At 39.5% G+C, this 22,164-nt stretch overlaps 1 protein-coding gene across 4 annotated transcripts in view; it reads right to left on the bottom strand.

The window, feature by feature from the left end:
• Positions 1-1,320: 1,320 nt before the first annotated feature.
• Positions 1,321-22,164, bottom strand: part of AKT3 (AKT serine/threonine kinase 3) — a 148,497-nt gene continuing 127,653 nt past the window's right edge. For all 4 annotated transcript variants that reach the window (XM_065680164.1, XM_065680163.1, XM_065680161.1 and 1 more), the window contains 4 exons: positions 20,511-20,725; positions 17,756-17,843; positions 7,611-7,713; positions 1,321-4,999 (listed from right to left, as the gene is read on the bottom strand). In XM_065680164.1, coding sequence (XP_065536236.1) covers positions 4,914-4,999; positions 7,611-7,713; positions 17,756-17,843; positions 20,511-20,725 — 492 coding nt within the window. In that variant the 3' untranslated portion in view covers positions 1,321-4,913. The remainder of the gene's footprint in view (positions 5,000-7,610; positions 7,714-17,755; positions 17,844-20,510; positions 20,726-22,164) is intronic.

Genomic DNA, 22,164 nt, shown 5'->3' with positions numbered 1-22,164 from the left:
CATACTCATCCCAGGAGTAGGCTCAATCCAGTGCGTTGCTGGAAGTCTAGAAGGAATCTATTTCCAGGTAGCAGCTACTCTATTTTGTAGCAATTAATTAGTCATTAAGCACAGGCAGCACCAGACCTACCTGTCTAAAGCTCTCCCCCACCCTTCTCCTTAGGCACAAAATGCTTGGGTTTACAAAGTTGTGTCAGACCAGGTGACCAAATCCAGGAGATCCCATACCCACAGCCAGAGCGGGGGATCCTGTGACATGGGTGCAGCCTGGCCAGACAGTCCGGCTGCTGCTGCAGCTGATGACCAGTCGCCTATTCCTGCCGAACTACTGGGTCATGCAGTTCCCTATTACAAGGTGGGGGAGAAAACAGAAGGAAAAAAACAAAAATCTCCAAACCCTGAGAGCTGGATGAAGCAACTCTTAATTCCAAGGAAGCCTTCCTGCCTGAGACCTGAGCTAAAACCCAGGCGACTGACTGCTCTAGGGACACTCAGCCCTCAGAGCCGGCTGGTGCAAATGGCCTTGGGCCAGCTCATGGGCTTCAAAGAGTCCCACCCTGAGGTGCCCTGCAAATCCCACCTGCCTGTTTTTAACTCTCCTTACCCTAAGTCATTACTTAGCTCCAGGATGCAAGGCCAGGAATTCCATCAGATTACAAATCACTTCAGTCGTGGGTGTTCTGATAGGAGCATAGCCCATCATTCCTTCCGAAGTGCAACCCGAATTTCTTTTTACAAGTGACGTGCACCTCATGGAATTAACATGATCCACCTGTATGGGAACAGCCTTGGTCCAACGCACAGATACATCTTGCTTGGTCATAAAAACTTTTTTTTTTGACAATACTGTAACTCAATAATGTACAAGCTGAAACTGATCACCCAGCATTTGAAATACGTCACAGCAAGTTACAGTTATCACTAGGACTTCACAGCAAATAAAACTTGTAACTAAACATGCACAGGTCATTATATACACAGTGATAAAAAAATAACGATGTACATTTTCTTGTAAGAAGAAATTAAGTAAATTCTTTGTGCATTTCAGGATTGAAATGTCTAACCTATATAAAATTACTTTAAAATATGAAGTAAATATTTAACCCAAAACTCAAGAAATCTTTTGTAATCTGCAATATAGCCTTCTCATTTCAGTTTTTCTTTCTCTGACACAGAACAACTTAGGAATTTTATCCTCTTAAGATATTTAATAGTAATGTGCAGATATAAAAAAATACGTCCTTTGTGGCAAGCTTGAACATATATATATATATATATTTACAAACCTCCGGAACAAATTAGCATTAAAAAACACAGAAGTAGCAGATTGACATAGTGCTTTATTTAAGCTGTCTGTACGAAGGAAAATAATGTGCATCCCTATCATATACGTGTAAAAATACTAAGGATGTACAGTGTACAAAAACAGTTTCTTGTAGTTATTTCACATCCTTGTGGGTCATATACTTAAGGAAATAAACAGTTTAAGTATGACCTACAGTAATACGGTTCCTTGGGTTCATAGTCGTGTCTGCTTAATATCCTTAACCATATGACTAGATCTTGCATGGATCTAATGAAAGAACTAGCAAGGTCAAGAAATGTCACAAACTCTAAAGCTACAGGGAGGTAATTCAATTACCAATTTAGAGGTTTTTATTTAAATAAATACTTTACATTTCATGCTTGCCTGTAATGCACTACCAGGAGCAAGATAAGGAAATTCTACTGTAGACAGTACAAACAGTAGCAGCAAAGTGTGTACATTGAGGTGTAATATATAGACCCTGCAGTTAGTAAGGAAAGACCTTACTTTTGTACTCTAGGAGAAGCACATGGCCCCTGCAAGAACAGTCAGCTTGAAGAAGCCGCAAGTAAAGATGGAAAAAAACCGGAAAACAATACTGGAATAAATGTTCTTTAAGTGACAGGAATGTACTGGAAGATGGATTAGTGTGGAAAGCGAAGCTGTGTGCAAAACTGCCAAAATCCAAACAGAAATGACCTACTTCCTCCGAGATGGCTGCAGTACAAGGAGGGCATACTCTAGGTCATGGAAGTCAGTACAAGCTGGAGTCAAAGTCTGAAACGTACTGTGCTCCAAAGGCTCGCCAAGGTAACCGCCACCACCTCCCACCCAAGTCCAACCACAACTGCAAACAGCAAAAGAAGAGCTTCAGGAGTTTCTTGCGGCACCGCCTTTCTTTCATCCCTTTCTAACACTGGTAAGAGAGAGAATTCCCCAACCCTGGGCAGCACGAGGTGGCCACTGACTCTCTCTGTAGCATAAGCTTGCTCAATGACGTTCTGGAAGGCAGACAACCCAATGCAAAGTGAAGTCCTCAAAGAGTTTTGAAATAGCTCACTGACAGGTATTTACTGCAAACCGCACTCTAGCTCACTACGCAATGGCGCGCTAACCACAGGGCTGCTTCTGCACACGAGGAACGGCTGGCCAGAGGCACGGCACTGGCTGGGCATTAGCTACAGGAGCCCTGTGTCAAGAGACTTATTGCTATTACAAGCTGACAACACAGGGGGAAAAACACAGGCATGTAACAGATTTTGAATCACCATAGTTTCAGTCTGTAAGCACGAGGCCTTTGCAGAAAACTAATTAATGCCCATCTGATTGATAAGTACTCAAGTTACTTCAGTCAGTCACTCACTGCATCAGCGCGGACACCTCTATGCCAGCAGTGCCAAACAGACCTGCAACGCATGTGCTGTGCTCCTCTCTCTGCAGAGGGATAATCTAATCCCTAGACATGTTTAGTGTTACAAGGTGACAGAAGGAGATCTTATGTAGTTAGAATATACATCATGATATATTTCTGACTGATTATCCATCCATTACTAAAGAGAAAACACAAAACATGAAAAACTCTAAATTAGTCTGTGTCTTTAGCTGCCTTGCTAAATGCCCGTCTACCCCTTGACCGTCCCAGCACATGCACTGCCAGCAGTGGGCTTCATGCTAGGGCACGCAACCTTCCGCATCAAGAGGCTAAGGCATCTGCAGAGGAGTATCTCTCTTCACAGACTCGTCTACTCATTCACACAACACAACCAGCAATACTCTGCGCTATCACAGTCTTCGTGGGACCTAACACGATCCGAACGCAGAGATAACTTCGAATGATAATCCCACAGAGTCAGGGGTTTTGGGTGTCGTTAGCAAGGACACGTGCGCACTATCACCGCACTGCCTAACGTCCCGACTCCTAGCACCAAAGGGTTTATTATTAAGATTATCATTGCTGAAGATCAAAGCTGAAGTTTATGCACGCTTTTTTAGAGACAGATCTTCAGAAATGAAAAGACCTTTTCCTATCAGTAGAGCGTTTCTCATGATGCTTTAAATTCAGTCAATCGGGTACCACAGTTACATGTAACATGATGGGTTTCGGGACTCTTCTGGTTGAGGGCGAACCCTCCTTGAGAATGGTTGATCCCAGAAATTTACTATTTTAATCATTAAAATAAAGTGCTTTTCTTGTAATCACGGTGGTCTTGTTCAAATGCAATTCCTTCATACAGAACAGAAATTTGCTATTGTGCCATCAGCCTCTTACATCACATTTATGGAGCACAAGATGTAGTTTTTTTGTCTGCTTGTTTTTAACCCTTTGGCACATGAAGTTGGAATTCCTCACCTCCACTGCCAAATGATTAAACGACAGTATTTCTTTCATAAAAATCTGATTCTACGCAGTGTGTACAATTTCAGAGCCTTGTTAAAATTTCCACATGGGAGAAAAGTGCATTATTCCCTTCAGCTTGTACAGTCCTTCCATATAGTACAAAATTAACTGCTCTAAGCCTGTTCTATCTAAGATGTAGCAGCATTTGCAAACATGACACATACAATCCTTATCTCTAAAAATAAATACTACTGCAGTATAACCAAAAAAACAACCAAAATAAAAAGACTGTTCAGAGTTAAACACCTGGAGAAAAAGCTAATTCACAACCTCAAAAGAAAAACGAGTAAGGCAAACACCTGTTTACCTTGGTGCACACATTTTGGTGAAAAGCAATACCATTATGCCTGTCTACATTCTTCAGCCATCAGAGGTGATGTATATCATGAAAGAAAAAGAAAAGCATGAGAAAGATGTTATCTGGTGCAAATTATAAGACCCCTTAAAACTGCTGCTTTTATGCCTTCATTTCTTGCATGTATAATGTTCGATTCTCCATGATTGCACATGAACCTGGAAGTTCTAAGTGGCAGGCCGGGTGAGCCCAGCCCTTCTGCTTCTTCTGTAGTATCCAACAGTAATTAAAAAATAATATATATATATATATTTATATATATCAACAGTTAAAGTCCTTCTCGCAAACATTCCCCAAACAAATTCCAGCCAGATGTTAATGACAGAGACCTGCTTCAAGTAATGATATGCCTAACAGAAACCTTGCATATGTACATCACCACCCCTATGTTGCCTTGTTCTAACCAGCACAAACAGATGCAAGGAAAGGTTATAGACTAGTCTCTTTAGACTATTACGTTTTTGATACATCTTCTCGAAGAAGATAAGCTGGACCAACATGGTTTTTGTTTAGCTTCCACTGTGAGGAAAAATAGATGACTACTTGTGCACAAGGTGTACATTGCTGAAGCCAAGTCATCTACCTTCAGAGAAACTGTTAGTAACTTCTTGACGTTGCTATTATACTGAGACTGTGGGCAGCAGCAACAGCGGGAGAGCGTAGTAGAGAAATTCTCCTATTTCATGCAAACCAAAATGGATTTTAGGTAGGTTTGGGAAAGCAACTTGTTCAATTTGGAATGGTCTCTGAAAGTGCCCCTGCTATCTTAAATAGTCTCTAGTACTGGTGGTGATGTTCAGGAATCATTTTCAGTGATAAACCTAAGATGACAGTGAAGCAGCAGAACAAAAAAGTTATTCTCGTCCACTTGCAGAGTAGGAAAACTGGGGGAAATGCGGCCGCCTCTCATTGTCCATGCAGTCCATACCATCCTCGTCATCTGTATTAAGGGAGAAGTTCAAAACGTCATTCTTTTTGCAACAAAGTTTTATTATTCACCTGATACCCAGCATATCTTTCAGGGTTCAATGCCGAGGTTAAAGGCTCAAGTTGAAGCAAGACTTTAGTCATGTAAGCTTATGCTTACATGGTAGAGTGATGCTCACTGGAAGGACATCCTCTGAATGAGTCACATCTGTTTCAAGCCGGGTGGGTTGGTTGGTTTGTTTTGTTATGACTATCACCTGAGAACTTCAATTATTACTACCCCTTCTAGGCTATTCAAAATGTGCCAGCACATCTAGTTTCTGATAGCACAAAAGCTGATGGCTGATCAAAGCAGCCAGCTTCATTGTTTCTTAAGCTGAGTTCAGGAAATTATAATCTTATTTCAATATTCCTCCATTTTGAAGGGAGTTAAAAGGAAAAACAGCTACAAAATGAACAGTTCATGCAGGTTCTATGGGTTTCAATTCTTATGTATTATTTCTTAGTAAACTATTTTTACAGTATTTACTGGGATCAGAGGAAACATGGACTAAGCCAAATTCATACATATTTTTATTTACATAATTCCTGCAGTGCCAATGGAAACCAGGCACCAGATGTTGCCTAACTCTGAGAATTTGGATCTACATTCTCACATGGATTTTTATGCTTATCCTTAAAGACTCTTATTGAAACTGTTATTCTAACAATGTATTTATATGCAACCTTTCAGAATTATGTATCTTTTGTATCTTTATCCATTCTACATATAAAAACGTAGAGTTAATGCAGGTTGGAGCAATTGCTCTGATTAGGCCACCTGACTTCAACAATGCCTCACAGTTCTGTAACTTCAAGTACAATCTCCCTTTCACACTGTCAGTTTAAATTAGGTTAATGAACAGAGCCTGTTTTGTTATCAGTTTGATCGCTGTAGATACAAGATAGTTTTAATATTCACTGAGGATCTCAATAACTGGCCTGTTATTAAAATTATTTCTGTAACTATGAAAGATCTTTAGTTCAGCAGTAACTTTCTGATACACAGTAACCAACCCAACCTAAAACACATTTCAACCCCCTCTTGCATAATTACAGCAGGCAGATATGATGCCATATTGTACATAATACATTTACTTGTAGATTTTAAAAGAAAATAATTTAAAACCATTTCCTGTTGCAGCACTCAGGAAATGGAAACCCCTTCGGTCCTTGAGCCACTGCAGCTCACTGAAGGTGGCAGCAGTTTTCCAGATCTACCTGGCACAAGAGAACTTCAACCTCAGTGCTGCCACCGATGCAACTTACCGCAGCCTTGGGCAATGCAAAGCCCTCCCTCTCTGGGAGGGCTTCCCCCAGCAGCAGTGCTGCAGCTGATCTCTGCACTGCTGCTGGGCATCACCCCCATTGTATTATTCTCGGGACTGGGGTGACGTTGCAGCCCATGCCATGTTTCATTCTGCAGCAGCCAGACCACCACCAGAGGCCAGGGTTGGTGCTTTAGGGAGGTCGGTTGCTTCCCTGCATGTTTCAAGAGATCAGGACTTTATGATACGGAGTCAACAGACTCCAAGTTAATCTGAATTTTAACAAAATTTGTTCAAATTACAAAAATTACCAAATTCTTATCAAGATGAATGGGAGAAGAAAGGTGTATTTTTGTGACAGCAGGGAGACTTAAACTCACTTAAATGACTCTGTTTAAACACTAAAATGCAAAATCCAGAAAATACTCCAGACCTGTATGCCAACAGAAAACTGCAGCTAAACCCAGGGATCCTAAAACACCAAAACGTAAGCTTGCTCTATGAAGGGGCAAACAACTTTAAGTGCAGCCTTTATTGTCCACCTTCGTGATCCTCCTTCCCCATCCTCCAATCAAAAATAATAAAAAACTCACTTAGAAAGGAAATTCATTCAAGAACTCAGCAGCGAGATTTTAACTGCTCTGCCTTGGTAAGGAACTCTGTTAAGCCCCAGCTTGGCCGACTGGATCATGATTCTTGTGTATGTAGCAGATGACAAAAATATAAACTATGGTGACATTACACTCACTCCAACAAGGAAACTGCAAGGCCCAGCAGAGCAGTTACATCTGTACTGGGAAAGTCTTTAAAAGCTCTGCTGAAGCACACGACTTTGACAGGAAATTTCGTTTTCAGGTAACTGACACCTCCACTTTTTTTATTTTACCCCTTTTGTCTTCAAAGCATTTTAAAAACATGCCCAGCTCACTGAACCCAGAACCCCCTGAAGCCACCAGCAGTGGCCAATGTGCTTAAAGCAGGGCTCATACGTTGCTGAACTGGGACCTTGATGCCAACCAGCAAACATCTGAAGCTGGTGTTTTATTTAAAAAGACAACAAAACAAAAGAAAAACAAAACCACACCAAAAAAATGCCCCCCGAACCCAACCCAGAGTGATCTAATATTCTACCCTTTGCAAATACTCCTTCTTTAAAAGAACACTGTCACTGGGAGTTACTCTTACACACTTCCATACGAAGATTTTTATCAGTAACACTGAGAAGAGCTTTTCCATTCAAACAGAAAAACCCTTATGCAGTGCTTTATTAGGAGTTTATTATTTTTAAATTCTGCTTATGTGTAATTTCCGACTTACATTTTTCAGGCGGTGTTATTGTAATAGTCTGAGCTGTAAATTCTTCATCAAAATACCTGGTGTCTGTCTCCGATGTCACTTGAGGTTTAAAAGGAGGTACAAGCTGAAAGGGACCAAGAAACAAAATTCAATTACTATACCTGAAACCAGCCAAATTAGTACCAGGAAAACAAGGTTGTTCTTTTTCCCTACACCCAGATCAAACAAGTAGAGCAGCTGTCAATAAGCAGCTGGGTCTGTCACTTCTAGTAAGAGACAGAAGCCATTAGAGTCAATCCCAAAAATACCAGTTCAAAATCTAACTAATAGCACAACACAACTGAACTCCAAGTATCACTCTCATGTGACTTGCAGAAGAATTCAGCTGCATAGAGACAATTACCTAGAAACTCTTCAGGCCATTCTATTTATCTGCATAAGTGTCAGAGACAGGCACTTCTAGGTACTTCATCACAACTGGGTAGTATGAACAGCTAAGACAAAAAGGGCTACACAGAGAGCATAGAAAGCATGATACCTTCTCTTGTTCTTATTTAAGAGTTAAGGCCTAGATCTGAACTTGCCTTTAGAAGAAATTATGAACATGAAAATAAGTTCTATAATCAAAAAAAGGCCAGTTCATGCCTTAGTGGATCTAATCCTGCCCACTCCTTGCACCATACGGCATGGTATTTCCCAACACCACATCACTAGTATTTGCTCACAGCTCAACTTCCTTGCCTCTCTTCTGAATCAGACTGGTTATATGCACCTTCTCCTCCAGAACAACCACCTACATGCCAAAGATTTTAACGGGAAGGCATATTCAGTATGGAATGTCACACTGTCTCATGCCAGTCCACCCCAATGCAGCAGTTTAGTATGTATGGTATTGCAAATGGGGCAGGAGGGAAGAGGGGTAAAGGAGGGAACAATGTTTTGGTTTGTACCTTGAGCCCTTTGGTGTTATCTCCTCACATGCAATTTAAAATACAAATACACACCCTGAAGACAGTGTATCAATTTCCCTTTCTGTGTAACAGGTTACATTATGGCTCACTGATATCATCAGAGCTTGCCTGTGGTTTACACTGGTTTCATGTTATCTCTCTCAACTCCAAAACACTAACACCAAACAATTAATTTGTGCATTTTCCCCACAGCAGAGGAAGTGCAACTGCTGTTCCACCCCCTTCTGTCCCTTTCAGCGCACCAGACACGATTTACAATACACAATGCACACTGCAGAAACTCTTCTTTTTGATGATATTTTTTTACAATAGTAAGAATTGAAAACTGCCACCCAGTTCTTTTCATGTTTTCCCTCTCACACAGGATGTACTACACTGACAGCTGGTATTGTGAAAGCCTCGTCAGCTGGAGAAAGATGCCTTCATTGTACTCTGCAATATGAGAACCACACAGAACACCAGTGGTTCTTTGGACATGGGACCACATTCTGTCACCATTTCTCCCAGGATACACCTACAAGTCCTCCAGCATTACCCTTTATTCAACAGTTTGACTCTCTTCTCCCTTTGAGTACATACTAAGGCATTGAGTACATACTCTGTTTCATCTGATCCAAACTTTCAGTAACAGTCGAAGCAATTATTAAGCAAAGATAAATCTATCATTTGCATACACTTAACAGCACAATAAGTATGACTAATAGTTTTACAAAACCAAATTCAGTTTTTTCTCACATATTCCTGAATTGCAAACATACCACAGCAGAGCGTATTTGAAGTAAAGGTTTTGAGCACTGTAGGATAAATGCTTAAGGAGCTAACATACATAAACTCAACATCAGAATAATCTTCCAGGCATAAATCCAGTTACATCTAGCATCCAGAAACAAGTTGTTCTGTTTTAATGTACAAATTCCTACACTTCTATGAAAATGATGTCTGTAAGTATTCGGCCATCCCATCGATTCTGCACTGTTAAAATGGATTTCCGAAGTCGTGCATCCCCCCAGCAAAGTGGCCACACAATTCCTGCGCACAAAGTTACTCCTGTGGAACATCCCACGCTGCTGGTTTTGTCACTCTTCTCTCTCAGAAAACACTCAGAAAGCTACAAAAAAATACTACGTGAAGCCAGGCAACGTACTCTACTCAAGGCCACGTGCCCACCACTACACATCCTTTTAAAAGACACTTTCACAGTTCTCAGCAACAGAAGTAAACATTAGATAAACTCAGTATGAAAGAAACCCAAACCGCCAGGTAACAGGGTCATGACAATTTTACTGCCTCCCTGACTGCGACTGTTTTTCCAGATCAGAAAGGGGAAATGCCATTTCACAAGAATTAAAACTTTCATGTGAAAATAAAAGCTGAAGAAAAACGTTCTTGTTTTTCAAGTCAAGGACAAGGAGCAACGTCTTTCCAATAGTGCAACACAGCGGAAAGTAAAACGAACCACTCTTGCTCTGAAGTAAAGCAGAGACCTTTCATGCTACAACTACTATGTGAAGAAAAGGAGAAAACACTCACTCTACAATCTTTAACGACTGTAGTTTAGGTCAAAGAAGTTAATTAAAAACAAACGGAAAGGCAGGGTAAGACCATAATATACAGCTACTTATGAATCTGCAATTGGAAAGGAAAAAGGTAAGGCATTAGATGGCAAGTTTCTTCCCAGAAACTTACTGGCTTATTACTGGTATTCTCCGTAACCAAACCACAGAACACTGCGGTTGGATTTTTGTTTTGTTGGTTTGTTTGCGGAGTTTCTTGTCCACTGAAACAATGGGCCTCACTACGGGTTTAGATCACCTCCCTTGTGGTTATGAAAATACTTCAAAACCTTTATTTTAGAAAGAGAAGCACAGCTCTAAATGACTCTTAAGGAACAAATAATTACAGTAATAATTTCAATCACATACGAAAAGCACTATTAAAAGAAAATTCATCAATCACAGGTGATGGGATGAAGCTGGTACTCCAATTTGATGCTCGGTAATTAGGCTTAATAGAAAACTGTTTATCAATAGCATCCAGTAAGTAAGTCAGCTGATGAAACTTCCAGCTATGGCAGAAGTTTGGCTGGCTGCGGCACTGAAACAGGTAAAACACAAAACTCCAGGCTATAACCCAAGAAGGAACCCAATGCAAATTTATGTCACTGATGTTTTAGGATTCATCCATCTTACAGCAGTAACTTTCGTATCCTGGACACTGAAGGCAGTGGCAAGCTTCAGTGACTGCAATAACAAATCATGCAGCCCTGTGGCTCCCCACAACAACTTACACTGGTCTTTATACAAGCTATAACCTCACATACACCAGCCATCCCCTGCAGCCTATGGGAAAGAGGAAATGGTAGCTGAGATCAAGACACACAGATACAACTCAACAGAGAGCTGCTGAAAGGTTTCTTAATTCTTCCCATACACTTTGCCTCCTTCCCTCACAGTATCATTTCCAACAGCCCAGCCAGGAGGACAGCCAGAGCAGGAGATTGTTCCCTTCTATCTGCTCTACCCCAGCTACACCAAACCAGCTGTGGCTGTAGTCTTGTGGACATGCCACTCCAGACTCCTCATCTGCCACCAAAGGAACACGTCCCTCTCCCTCAAGGAAATTCTTTCTCTGACCTTCATATAATTGTTGGGACACTTGCAAGGCACACTCCCAGTTCTAATGGGAGAACCTCCAAGACAATTCTTGTCAAGGAACTGGAACACAGAGCTTGGGCATCACCTCCAGAAGAAAATTAGAGAAATGTACTAACAAATCCTTTTCTAACAACCTTTCAGGCAAAGCAGAAGCACAGAGTATGGTATAAATGATGGATGCAAGTGTACACAGAGGGATATGGTACTTGAACACATTCAGAAGACTGGGGACAGAACCGTTCAAGACAGATTTTGTAAACCGTGTCACCAACACACAAGGCCATGATAAAGAAACTTGGCAATCGTCTTGCTGGAGGAGTGGCACCTTTGTTCATAAATTGTCAGGTTGTATTGAAAACCAGAAAGTAAAATCTCCACAAACTTCAGCTGTAATAAAACAGTCAGAAAGACAAACAAGGTGCAACGGCTGCAAACAGCCACTTAGACTGATACAAAACCTGAGTTTCCCTATATTCCCAAGGGTCATTTGAACTTTAATTACAAAGAACAAAACACCCAACATTAACTACAGCTCTGATGATCACAACATGAAGATGCCCCTCTATTGCCAGTGGCATTTCGTGTTTGGTGCCACAAGGAAATGGCATCCAGCCACTACTGCCACAGCTTTTCTTCACTTCTGTCCTGAGAATTCAGAAAGTCCAAGAGTAACGTGAGCACTGAAAGGCACACCCAGTAACCTGCTCCAGAAGGAGTAAGACGAGCTTTTGCTAAGCACAGGCCTCTCTGTCTGTGAGAGAAGCATGCTGCTCAGTCCCAGCTGCCAAGCCTTAGTATGGGATGATTTCCCTCTTCTAGTGGTCTGTGCAAATTCAGGCAGAAGACCCTAGAATCAGGCAGGAGACTGCACCTCCAGCACACATGATTTACTCAAAGCACCAGAAACACACATTTTCTGCGTTCATGTATCACACGCACACATATACATGAATACGTGTGTGTGTACAAATAAAGAAATAAAAGTCTAAATTCCGTGTGAGTTAAGAGTTGATGTTCAAGACAAAAAGCGTTTCACACCCATCTGTCAAGCTGAATCTGCCCCAGCCATTTCCAAGGCTTGATGTTAGAAATGACAGCAGAAGCAATATCGAATTCTTAGTGTCTTTATTATTTCTAGTGAATGGCATTTCCATTTGGAATCCATCACGAGCAGCATGTGAGAAACACCACTGGTTTTCTACAGCTTAGGATCCGGGAAACCTGCCACCCATCTCTCCAGGGAAGGAAAGGGGCAGGTACAGTACCTGACTGTTATCATCACACAGAGATGAACAGACAAGCTCTGTCCTACACCTTGAGCTTTCTCACATTTAGTGAACAACTGCACAAATACTTCAGTATGAGAGAAAATATGTTACATTATTTGCTCAGAGATAATCTGACAGGAATCATTTATCTTGGTGTTGTATAGGAAGTGGCTGAAGCTACTTCAAAGCAACTGTGATGCACTTGATCTTCCAAATGAAAAATATGATGCTTAAGAACATCAATCTGATCTTCCTTCTCCTTTTAATGTAATTTTCCTTCCAACAAACTCAGAATTAACACTACCATAAGAATCTCATCCACCAACAGACTGCAGCTGCATAGTATTTTGAGATAAAGCGTGAAAGGAAGAGGAGCAGCTATACACCACCCCCACTGAATGATGCATTTAAATAAACAAGATAACTAGATTACAATCTCAAAACTCCCAAACACACTAATTCTTTATGTGTCATACAAATATAAAAGAGTGAGCACTGTCATTCAATTTCAGGTTTTATTCCGGAGGAGTAACTACTTGAATCTTTCTTACGGTTCAACTTCAGTGCGACATTCCAAGTTGTCTGATTAAAATAAAATCTCTGCTGCATCCCAACCGATATGCCTCTTCTTTATTAATAAATTACAATGTGTTAGATGAATTCTGCTTTTCTTACATGTATTTTGAAAATCTACTATAAAAATAACTACAACACAGGTATTTCAGTAAAGCTTTGTACTGTCATCATATGCTATATTTAAACAATTTCCATGCAGTTTATTATTCAAGGCTGATGTATGTCAAAAAGTGTCAAATCTTACAGTTCTTTCTGACTATGAAAGTTAATGATTTGATGTCCAGACATCAAACTTTCATCTACCTTAACTTTCCTGAAGAACTAAACCTGCAAAGTTGTTATTTTCTAGAATTTAACAGAAGAGACAGATCAGCCAAATCAGAATGGTGGAAAAAATAAAGTATACTGTGAGAAGAGAATGGGGTTACATCAGTGAAATACACTTTTGTATTTACACACACGCATGCTCAGCTGGAAGTGCTAAAAACACATCACAGTTCACAGGCAGACTTCCCAACTCAAACAAAAAGAAAAGCACTTGTATTAACAAACCAGCTAACTTACTAAATGATGTTCCAAGTAAACAGTCTATTCGCACACAAACTGAAATTCAGTAACTTACAAAGCATGCTGCTAGGACACTGCATGTGGTTGTCCTAGGCAGGGGAGGAGGAAAGGCTGGGATTTCAGTGGTGGAATGACTCACGGCACAAATGCACAGCGAGGCAGGCTTCAGCAGGGGGTTTTGCCCGTAGATAAACTGTTTTCCAAGTGGTAACATGCTGGTACCACGGACAGAGAGAAACCACATTCCCAGGACTACAGCAACAATTTAAGAATCAGACACCATTATGTATATTTTCCTCCCTGTAAATTTAAGCAGCTGGGGGAAAGGGTGGTAATCAACCACTAGGTCTGCCCCATATAGTTTGAAGTATCACTGGAAACACAATGAAAAGATCAGACTGGTTAGCAGTTCACTGATCTTTTTACTACTTCGCATGGCAACAACACAAAAGCAAGTAATGAGGGTCATTTCTGCAGGCTTTGTTGCACTGCAGGTAATTGTACAAAAATAGTAAGACTCAAATAGCAACAGCCTAAAACCAGATGTTGGTGTTTTCCTATTTCCTTCATTTTCTCTCCTTCCAATATGAAAGTACCTCAACATGCATTTCAGGTTATAGTTATATTGCAGATTTTGCCAGGCCTGAACCCAGGCTTCAACCAGGGGATTTCATCATCTGCTGTTGTTCTAAGTGAAGCAAAGGTAAGGAAGGGTAAGGAACAGCTTCCTGCAGCTGTCAGACTCCATGCTGAAAGTCACAGCCTCCACACTGAGGAGTGTGCCTGCAGCCAAGTCAGACAACCCAGCTTTAACCATAACCGACACTTGTCCCTACTCCCTTCCCAGTACTAACTAATAAATATGTTAGCACTCCCTAATTTGCTTCAGAAACAATCTGAAATCAAAAGGAGATATCTGTATCTCAGCCCAAATTCCCATACGGTTTCTTTCTTCTTTCATCCATACTACATGCAGGAGGAAACCCAGGCTTCGCTACAAGGGCTGGATCTCCTTTACCATCAGGCTACTTAAGTGCTTCAAGCTACAATCCTGAAGATATACCCAAATTGCTATCTTTACATTAATGCCCATGTGTTTTTTGCTTAGTGAAAGACCCTAGACAGAACATCCAACTACTTAAGAACATTTCTGCAACCCAAATAAAAATAAACTAAAACAATTCCTAAATGAGTAACAGAGAAATGTTTAAAGCTTCCTGATCCTAGCTAAAAATAAAGCAAATATTTTATTTAGCAGTATATGGGGTTTTGAAGTCTTCAGAGTTTGCCAAACTATTCAATTTCTCATACCCAGGCACAGAGCTAAAAACTCATCAGGGCTGAGATGATCACAGGAAGAACCTGGCACAGGCTGCTCTCTTTCATATGCCCTCATAGTTTTTCTGCCAAAAATAAATATATCTGATCACAAATGCTAACTACTATACATTTTTCATTTAAAGGCAACGACCTTCTCTGCTCCAGTGTGCCTATACAGTGTTTTACTGTCATTGTGTAGTACCAGATTAGTTTAACTCGTTAGCAGTATCAGAGAGCTAATAATTCCATTTGACCATTTGGATCATTTACCCTACAGAGCTACTGTTTATTGCATGAAATACTCTTAAGTTTCCAGATCTATAATTGTGTCTCTAATCACACCAGTAAAGTGATAACCTAGTAAGTAGAGAGATGTACTAACCCTAATCTCTAGCAAAAAAATGCTACAATTAGTGGCACAGGAGCAGAGTGTGCGCATGTACTAAACCATCCCTAGCAACTACTTGGAACACACATGATTTTTTGGTTTCCATTACTCTGAATATGAACTTCAGTTCTTTCATTGCTAAGAGCAACACACTCCTGAAATGCAGCCAGAAAATTACAGTTTCATGGTGCATAAACCTCAGGCAAGAATACTGTGAAATATTTTTACTATGCAAATAATTATATCAACTATCAATTTCATCAAGTGACCCTACTGCTGAAGACTATACTACTAATAATAAACAGCAACAGAAGCAAGCATAGAATAAATCTATTTGAAAATCAAATTTTTTGGATGCACATTCCTCCCGAGTTATTTTAGAATACCAAAACCTCAAAAATATTCATATAAGCATTCTAATAAACATACTCAGTGAAAGTTCATTAACCTTATCATTATGTTTCAAGTTTGTATTTCAGAGCAGTTTTACTCTTTGCATACTTCAGAACTGGTAAGACTGTGTGTGCAGAAAGAACAATTAGGTATTTTAACCAACCAGACAAATGGCTTTGTAATAGGAACAAAACTATTTCTTAATTAAACAGAAAAGCATACTGTCAGAAGACATCTTCATGAGCTATTTTTCCATAAAGAATACGTGGTGTGCCAGTACTGCAGAAAAACAGTTCTGTGATCCTTGAAGTTAACTGTTCAACTGAGGAAATTCAACTGATTTTTTTACTGGCAAATGTAGCTTCTCAAAGGAACAATAGACAGAGTAAACAATGAATGACTACAATTTCTCCTGTTATAATACTCTAAAAAGCCATATCCACCTCCATGAGTATAAAAGCAAAATACCTGCAATTACATATATTTATATAAATTTTAATATATATTTTAATGCCTGCAATATACCCCCTTTGATTTTAATAGACTGAAAGACATTTGCCACGGTTGCATGGAAAGACTCAAAATACATGTTTAAAAATTAAGAGTATCTGTATTTTCCTAACTAAACATAATGTTGAGTGTAGAATTGAGAATTCTCTTTCTAATGTAGAATAATTAAGAAATCTTTTTCAACAGAGCAAGAGTAATGTAACAGCTTTTTCTTTCTCACCCACTCCTAGCACATTGCAATCCAATTGATTTTAGTGGGCTTTTTTCAAACTCCAAAGGTCCTCAACTTGTATTTTTAGATTTTATCCTCAAAATGCGTTCCTCCAATGTCCTTAAATAACCAGCCAGTGGTTGAGCTCATAAAGAACCTGATTATTATACTTGCTCTGATTATTTATTTTAGAGTTTCCTGAAACCTCATGATACTGCCAGGGAAAAATCACACTTGTACCAAGTAACTTCAGAGTACCATATTTTGTATCATCATATCCAGGCTCCTATTTCAATTCCGGTATTTGTCAGAGAAGTACCACACCAACAACCACACATTTTCAAAATTCCAGTTCAACAACAACTGAAAAAACAGTTTGTATCATTGACGTTGTAGCATAAACATATTCTGCTCATTCGTATGTCTTCCATTTTCCTTTTATTTGAACAAAGCAAAAAAAGGAGAAAAATCTATCTTTTAAAATTACACAGCTCAACTGACAGATTAACAATGTAAAACAGTTGGGGTATATAAAAAAAAGACTTTATCAAAATAGAAGGGGTTTATAGCAACAAGTAAATTCTTACACAAGTACTGAGATAAAATCGGCTTCTGTATATAAAACAACTTAAGTCAAATTGAGTTTCACTACTGAGTAAGATAAATTCGTTTTCTAAAATCATCCCCAAAGTGTTGATCATTACAGGAACAGGACCGGGTTTAGAGAAAACTGTTCCAATTGAATTCCCAGTACTTGCTTTCTCCACAAGCTGTTTTGGCTCAGTGTTTTAATGCTATTTTAATTTTCTTAGATATCTCTTTAAAAATCAGTTTGAAAAAGATTTCTTCTTAAACACAAACAATCAGAAACCAGGGTTTTGCTATGAGTCCCTCCCAATCACTTAATTTTCCTATTTCCATAAAATAGCTTTTCAATAAAAGGCAGAAATATAAAGACAATTCAGGACAAACTTCAGTTCCATATTCTGCCATTATCTTGAGACACCTACTTTTCTCTTGAGGCCCAGAAAGAAAAAAGGAAAGGAAAAGATTTGGACATTTACATAAGAAAACATCTTTGCTGCGTTTAAGTAGGGTTTCAAAATTTATTTTTGTTCCACTGGAAAATTGTTACTAAAACCCAAAAGATTAAGTAAGCACACCTAGTTCAGAACAATTATTCATCTGTATTAACACAGAAAGTTGCAAAGAAAAACACTGACTAACTTCAGAGAGCAGCAGTCCTATGACTAGCCACGGAAACCACTTTGCAGAAGCCAGATTATTCAATGTCATGTAAAGACATACCTTTTTATCATACACATCTTGCCAGTTTACTCCAGCAAAGAAACTGTGACGCATGATTTCTTTTGCATCATCTGGGCCTCCACCAAGTCTGAAGAGAGTGGAAAAGAGATCATATTAAACAAGCATTACTCCAAAGGAAGATTAGTTATTGTAATGGTTGGAAAAGTGACCATTTGTTTTTGACTACCTGGGAACAATTCTCAGCCTCTTAATATGTAATCCTCACCTGTTTAATACAAATTCAGGTTATCTAGAGATAAAATGTGATAGCAGAAGTATCTATGCCATGGCCTATTCTGTTTGGCTATTCCAACTACAATGTTCATTACTGTCCACGATAAGCTTTTTTAATCATTCATTCATTTTAAAAACATACTTAAGTTTAGTTTTCTTGAAAGACCAACTGATTTCCTGGCACTATTAAAAACCAAAACCAACCCAACAATGCTGACATAAAATTTTGCCAAGGAGGTGCCAGGCACTGAATCAGTAATGACTCACACATCATTTTTATACAGTGTTCACTGCTGTTGCATCTGGGTGCTGTAACAATTAACCAATTACCATAAAATAGTCTCAATCTGAGTCAATTAGTATAAATTAATAAATTGTAGGCCTGCTGAGAAGGTTATTTAAAGGCCATTGTAAATAACCACACTACTCACTGTGGCCCATAGCTTGCCAAAGCCAGACTGCCTGGTAAATCATCTTAGGAACTGAATTCCACCTACTTTGGGTGAACTTGCCCAAGGTGATCTGAGCCCGAGGAAGTGGCCACTGCTGCTGAAAGAGGATCCCACCCCTGCCTATACCTCTCCCTTCTCACTTGCATCCACAGCATCATTCCCACTGATGACTCTGAGCTGAGTCAGCTCACTTACTTAGAAGAAAACTAACCCAGCAATGAGAAAACAAGACAGAACTGTCAGGTTTTTGTTTCATTAGTAAGTCAAATTTCATTAAACAAGTTTAGTGAGCATCCCCGAGCTGCTGGTGGTGGCCAAGAAAGAACCACACATGCAGTAAAGGGAATCTCTGCCCCTTTTAACAGCATATTGACACTCAGCACTGCTCAGCTCTCATCTAACTTCTTCCTGAGACTGCCTATCCTACTGGACTAACAGAAAGAAACTGCAACAGGAAAAAAAAGCTAATCGAAACTGAATAAGCAGCCCATGTATATTAAATATGGGCAAGAAGAGTGACACAAGCAATCTGTCCTTCATTAAAAGGCACTGCTAAAGACATAAAGAGACATTTTTAAAGCAACCTTTTAAGTAAAACATTTCTCTCTAAAGCATTTATTGCAAGAAGCAGTAATTCCCACAACTAAGGAAAAAAAAGAATCTGTGTTGGTACTACCCTGCTGCCAAATTGCAAGAGAATACTCAGTCCTGCAGAGACTGGGTGTAAAGTTATTTCCAAGCTGTATTCCTCTTTGTTTCTCATTTACTTATTGTAAAACTCGCTATATCTCTGCAAAGTATTCCAGTTAGCCTGCGGTCTCCAGACTTCTCTCATTATCTTCCCATCCAGCTGCTCAGAGAAAAGCTGAGCTTCAGTTGACCTCTGTGCTCCCACCCTGTTTAGCATCTGCTAGAATGAGAACTTGAATGTGAATAAGCTTGTAAATGTAAGCCTCTAATAAACATTACTGTCTGCAAAGATTAATTACAAAGAACTATCTTTTCAATTCTAAAGGTTTATATATTTGATGGGTCAGATCGTTTGGAGGTTAAAAATGCATTAGGAGTTGCTACAGGAGCAAATTTTTACTTTACTCTCCATGTATTTGGCTGGTTGGTCACAGTTTGCTTTTAGTGCACACAGTAAATTCAGTTAAACAGGCATTGCTGGGCAGCAGCAGGAAGACTGACCACTTGTGTTGTCCTTCCTGGCTGCTGCACTTGGTTGCATTCAGGCAAATCCCTTGGAGTGACACAACAACATGCCCACTACTAAAAACTTGTTGAGAACAAACTGAGGATGCAAGAGGACTAAAGAGACAGACAGACAGAAGAATGCCTACAGCCTTAAAACATGCCAAGAGACTTGAAAACACAACAGAGGGACTGGGGATAAAAGGGGACCTACAGACAAATCTTAGCAATTTACAAAGACAGAGATTTAGTTCAGAACCACAGGGGACTAGACGCTGCTGGATCAGTGCAGAAGCCACTGGAATATGGTTCTCCTAGGCAACAATCCCAGAGGGGAAAGCCCAACACAAAAGGGCACAGGCAGGAGCTCTGCGATACTTGCTTTCAAACAACTATATTTAAATTCCACTCAGATGTATTTTTTAATGTTACTAGTTTACGTGGTCTAATATATGATTTATGTGCCCTAATGAAATTTAGTCTATACATGTCTTCTAGCATGATCACTTCCAAGAAAAAGCACTGTAGTCCCCTTGAGACACAACAGCGAACTCAGGGTTAAATCACACTCTGCAAAATGATTGAGAGCTCTCCCTTTGTTCCTGTACACAACCTAAACCTGAAAAGATCCCTGTGAATGACTAAGAAAGTGTTCTTTTCCACATGATTTTTCCCCTTTTGCTCGTTAAACTCACTTTGTATATTTTTGCTGTATTGAAAAAGTGGAAAGCTGAGACCATATGGATGCATATGGCCTTTTCCTGTGACTGAGAGGCCTCTCAGCCAGAAGGGCCAGGAACCATGGGCCAATTTTTACATTACCCAGTATAACTGGAGTATTTATGGTGTCAGGATACCCAAATAATTTCACTTACCGCTTATTTGGATCCTTTATCAGTAGGCCTGACAGTAATGATTTTGCATCTGCAGACAGAGTTCGAGGAAATTTTATGTCCTCCATTAGTATCAGTTCAAATAGCTTCTCATGATCTTGGTTGTAGAACGGTAGTCTTCCACACATCATCTCATACATGACAACTCCTAATCCCCACCAGTCCACTGCACGGCCATAGTCATTATCTTCCAACACCTAAGACAGAAACCAAAACCAGCTGTGAGACATGCACTATTTCAGACGTGATCATTTCTGTCTATTTGATACACCTCAATATGAATGTGTTTCCAAGAGTTTATTTTCACGGTGTGCTACAAGGACTCCCAGAACCAGGCTCAATACATGCAACTGCAGTACTGACACACCTAAGCTCTATGAAATTCCAGGCATATTGCTAAAAGCAAAATAAAAAATTTAGGATGACCTGCTCAAAATGATCATGACTGCATTTTCCCCTTTCTTATGCCCTCTGTCATCCCCTTTATAGTGTACACAACTTTAGGAAGAGACACTATGGGTACTACTGCCTCAGTGAGAATTCTTCTGGGAGAGGAAGTGAATCATCTCCTTGCTCAGTCACTTCTTTTCTCCTTACCCCACCTGTAAGAATAAAGCCTCAAATTTAGAAACACTTTAATCTCACTAAGGCAAACTTAGCTTCTTTATGATCTTTTTTATATTAAAAGTCCTCAATGCGTTTCTCCTGACAGCTTCATTATACTCCATGAAATAGTCCAAACAGCTGGCCTGCGTTAATGCAAAGAAATATGACAATGTTTACTATGATATTATGTTTGTATGATAGTATACGATTACAGAAACGTGGGAATGTTTGTATCATTTGTTAACATAGTGCCTCCAATGCTGTGTATCTAAAAACAACGTACTCCACAGTCCTCCTTCCAGCAGCCCCAGAGAATTGGAAGAAGGAATCTAAAGAGTGGGTCTTAACCTTAATATATCTCCATATTAAATTGTAGAAATGGAGACAACAGCAGCATACACCCATAATGAAACCATAAGCAATAAGGAAACTGAAGGCTATTGAATATATACACATATAATTCCAATTTCTTTAATTTCTAGCAGATCATACCCTTTCTTTTGTAAAAGAACCAAGTTAGAAGTTAATAAATGGTAACACAGAAGGCAAGACAATTGTACGTGCCGAATTGCCAATATCTGCTGCAGAAAGATCTACCGAAGAGGCAAAAACCTTGAACAAGAAATCAGACATAAATAACAAACAGTAAGAAAGAGAAAAGAAACACAATAGAGTTGGAGTATACTTATAAAGAATTAATTCTGCATAAAGAATTATTTCTACATCACTAAAAGACAGCTGCTGAAAGGCAGCACGTACCTGATTTAAAAATAAATCTAAGAAAGCAACAACAAACTAATCCTTAGAAAACAAAATACTTTTTACAACACACAGACACACGCCATCACCACCACAAAGAGCTCACCAGATTCAAATTGTAAGCAGACACATAGCAACAGTCATTTAGATACATAGTATTGAAAATCTGGCAATGTGTAGCAAAGTCTTCAGGCTTTAATGAACAAGGCCACCTCTAACAGATCAGAAACCTTTTGCTATAAGTAAACCTTTTGCTACAATCTTGTGATTG

This window comes from Lathamus discolor, chromosome 5 (genome assembly GCF_037157495.1).
Source record: "Lathamus discolor isolate bLatDis1 chromosome 5, bLatDis1.hap1, whole genome shotgun sequence".
NCBI classification, from domain to species: Eukaryota; Metazoa; Chordata; class Aves; order Psittaciformes; family Psittacidae; genus Lathamus; species Lathamus discolor.
Note: the sequence above shows the minus strand (reverse complement) of the source record. Positions and strands in the feature narration are given on the sequence as shown.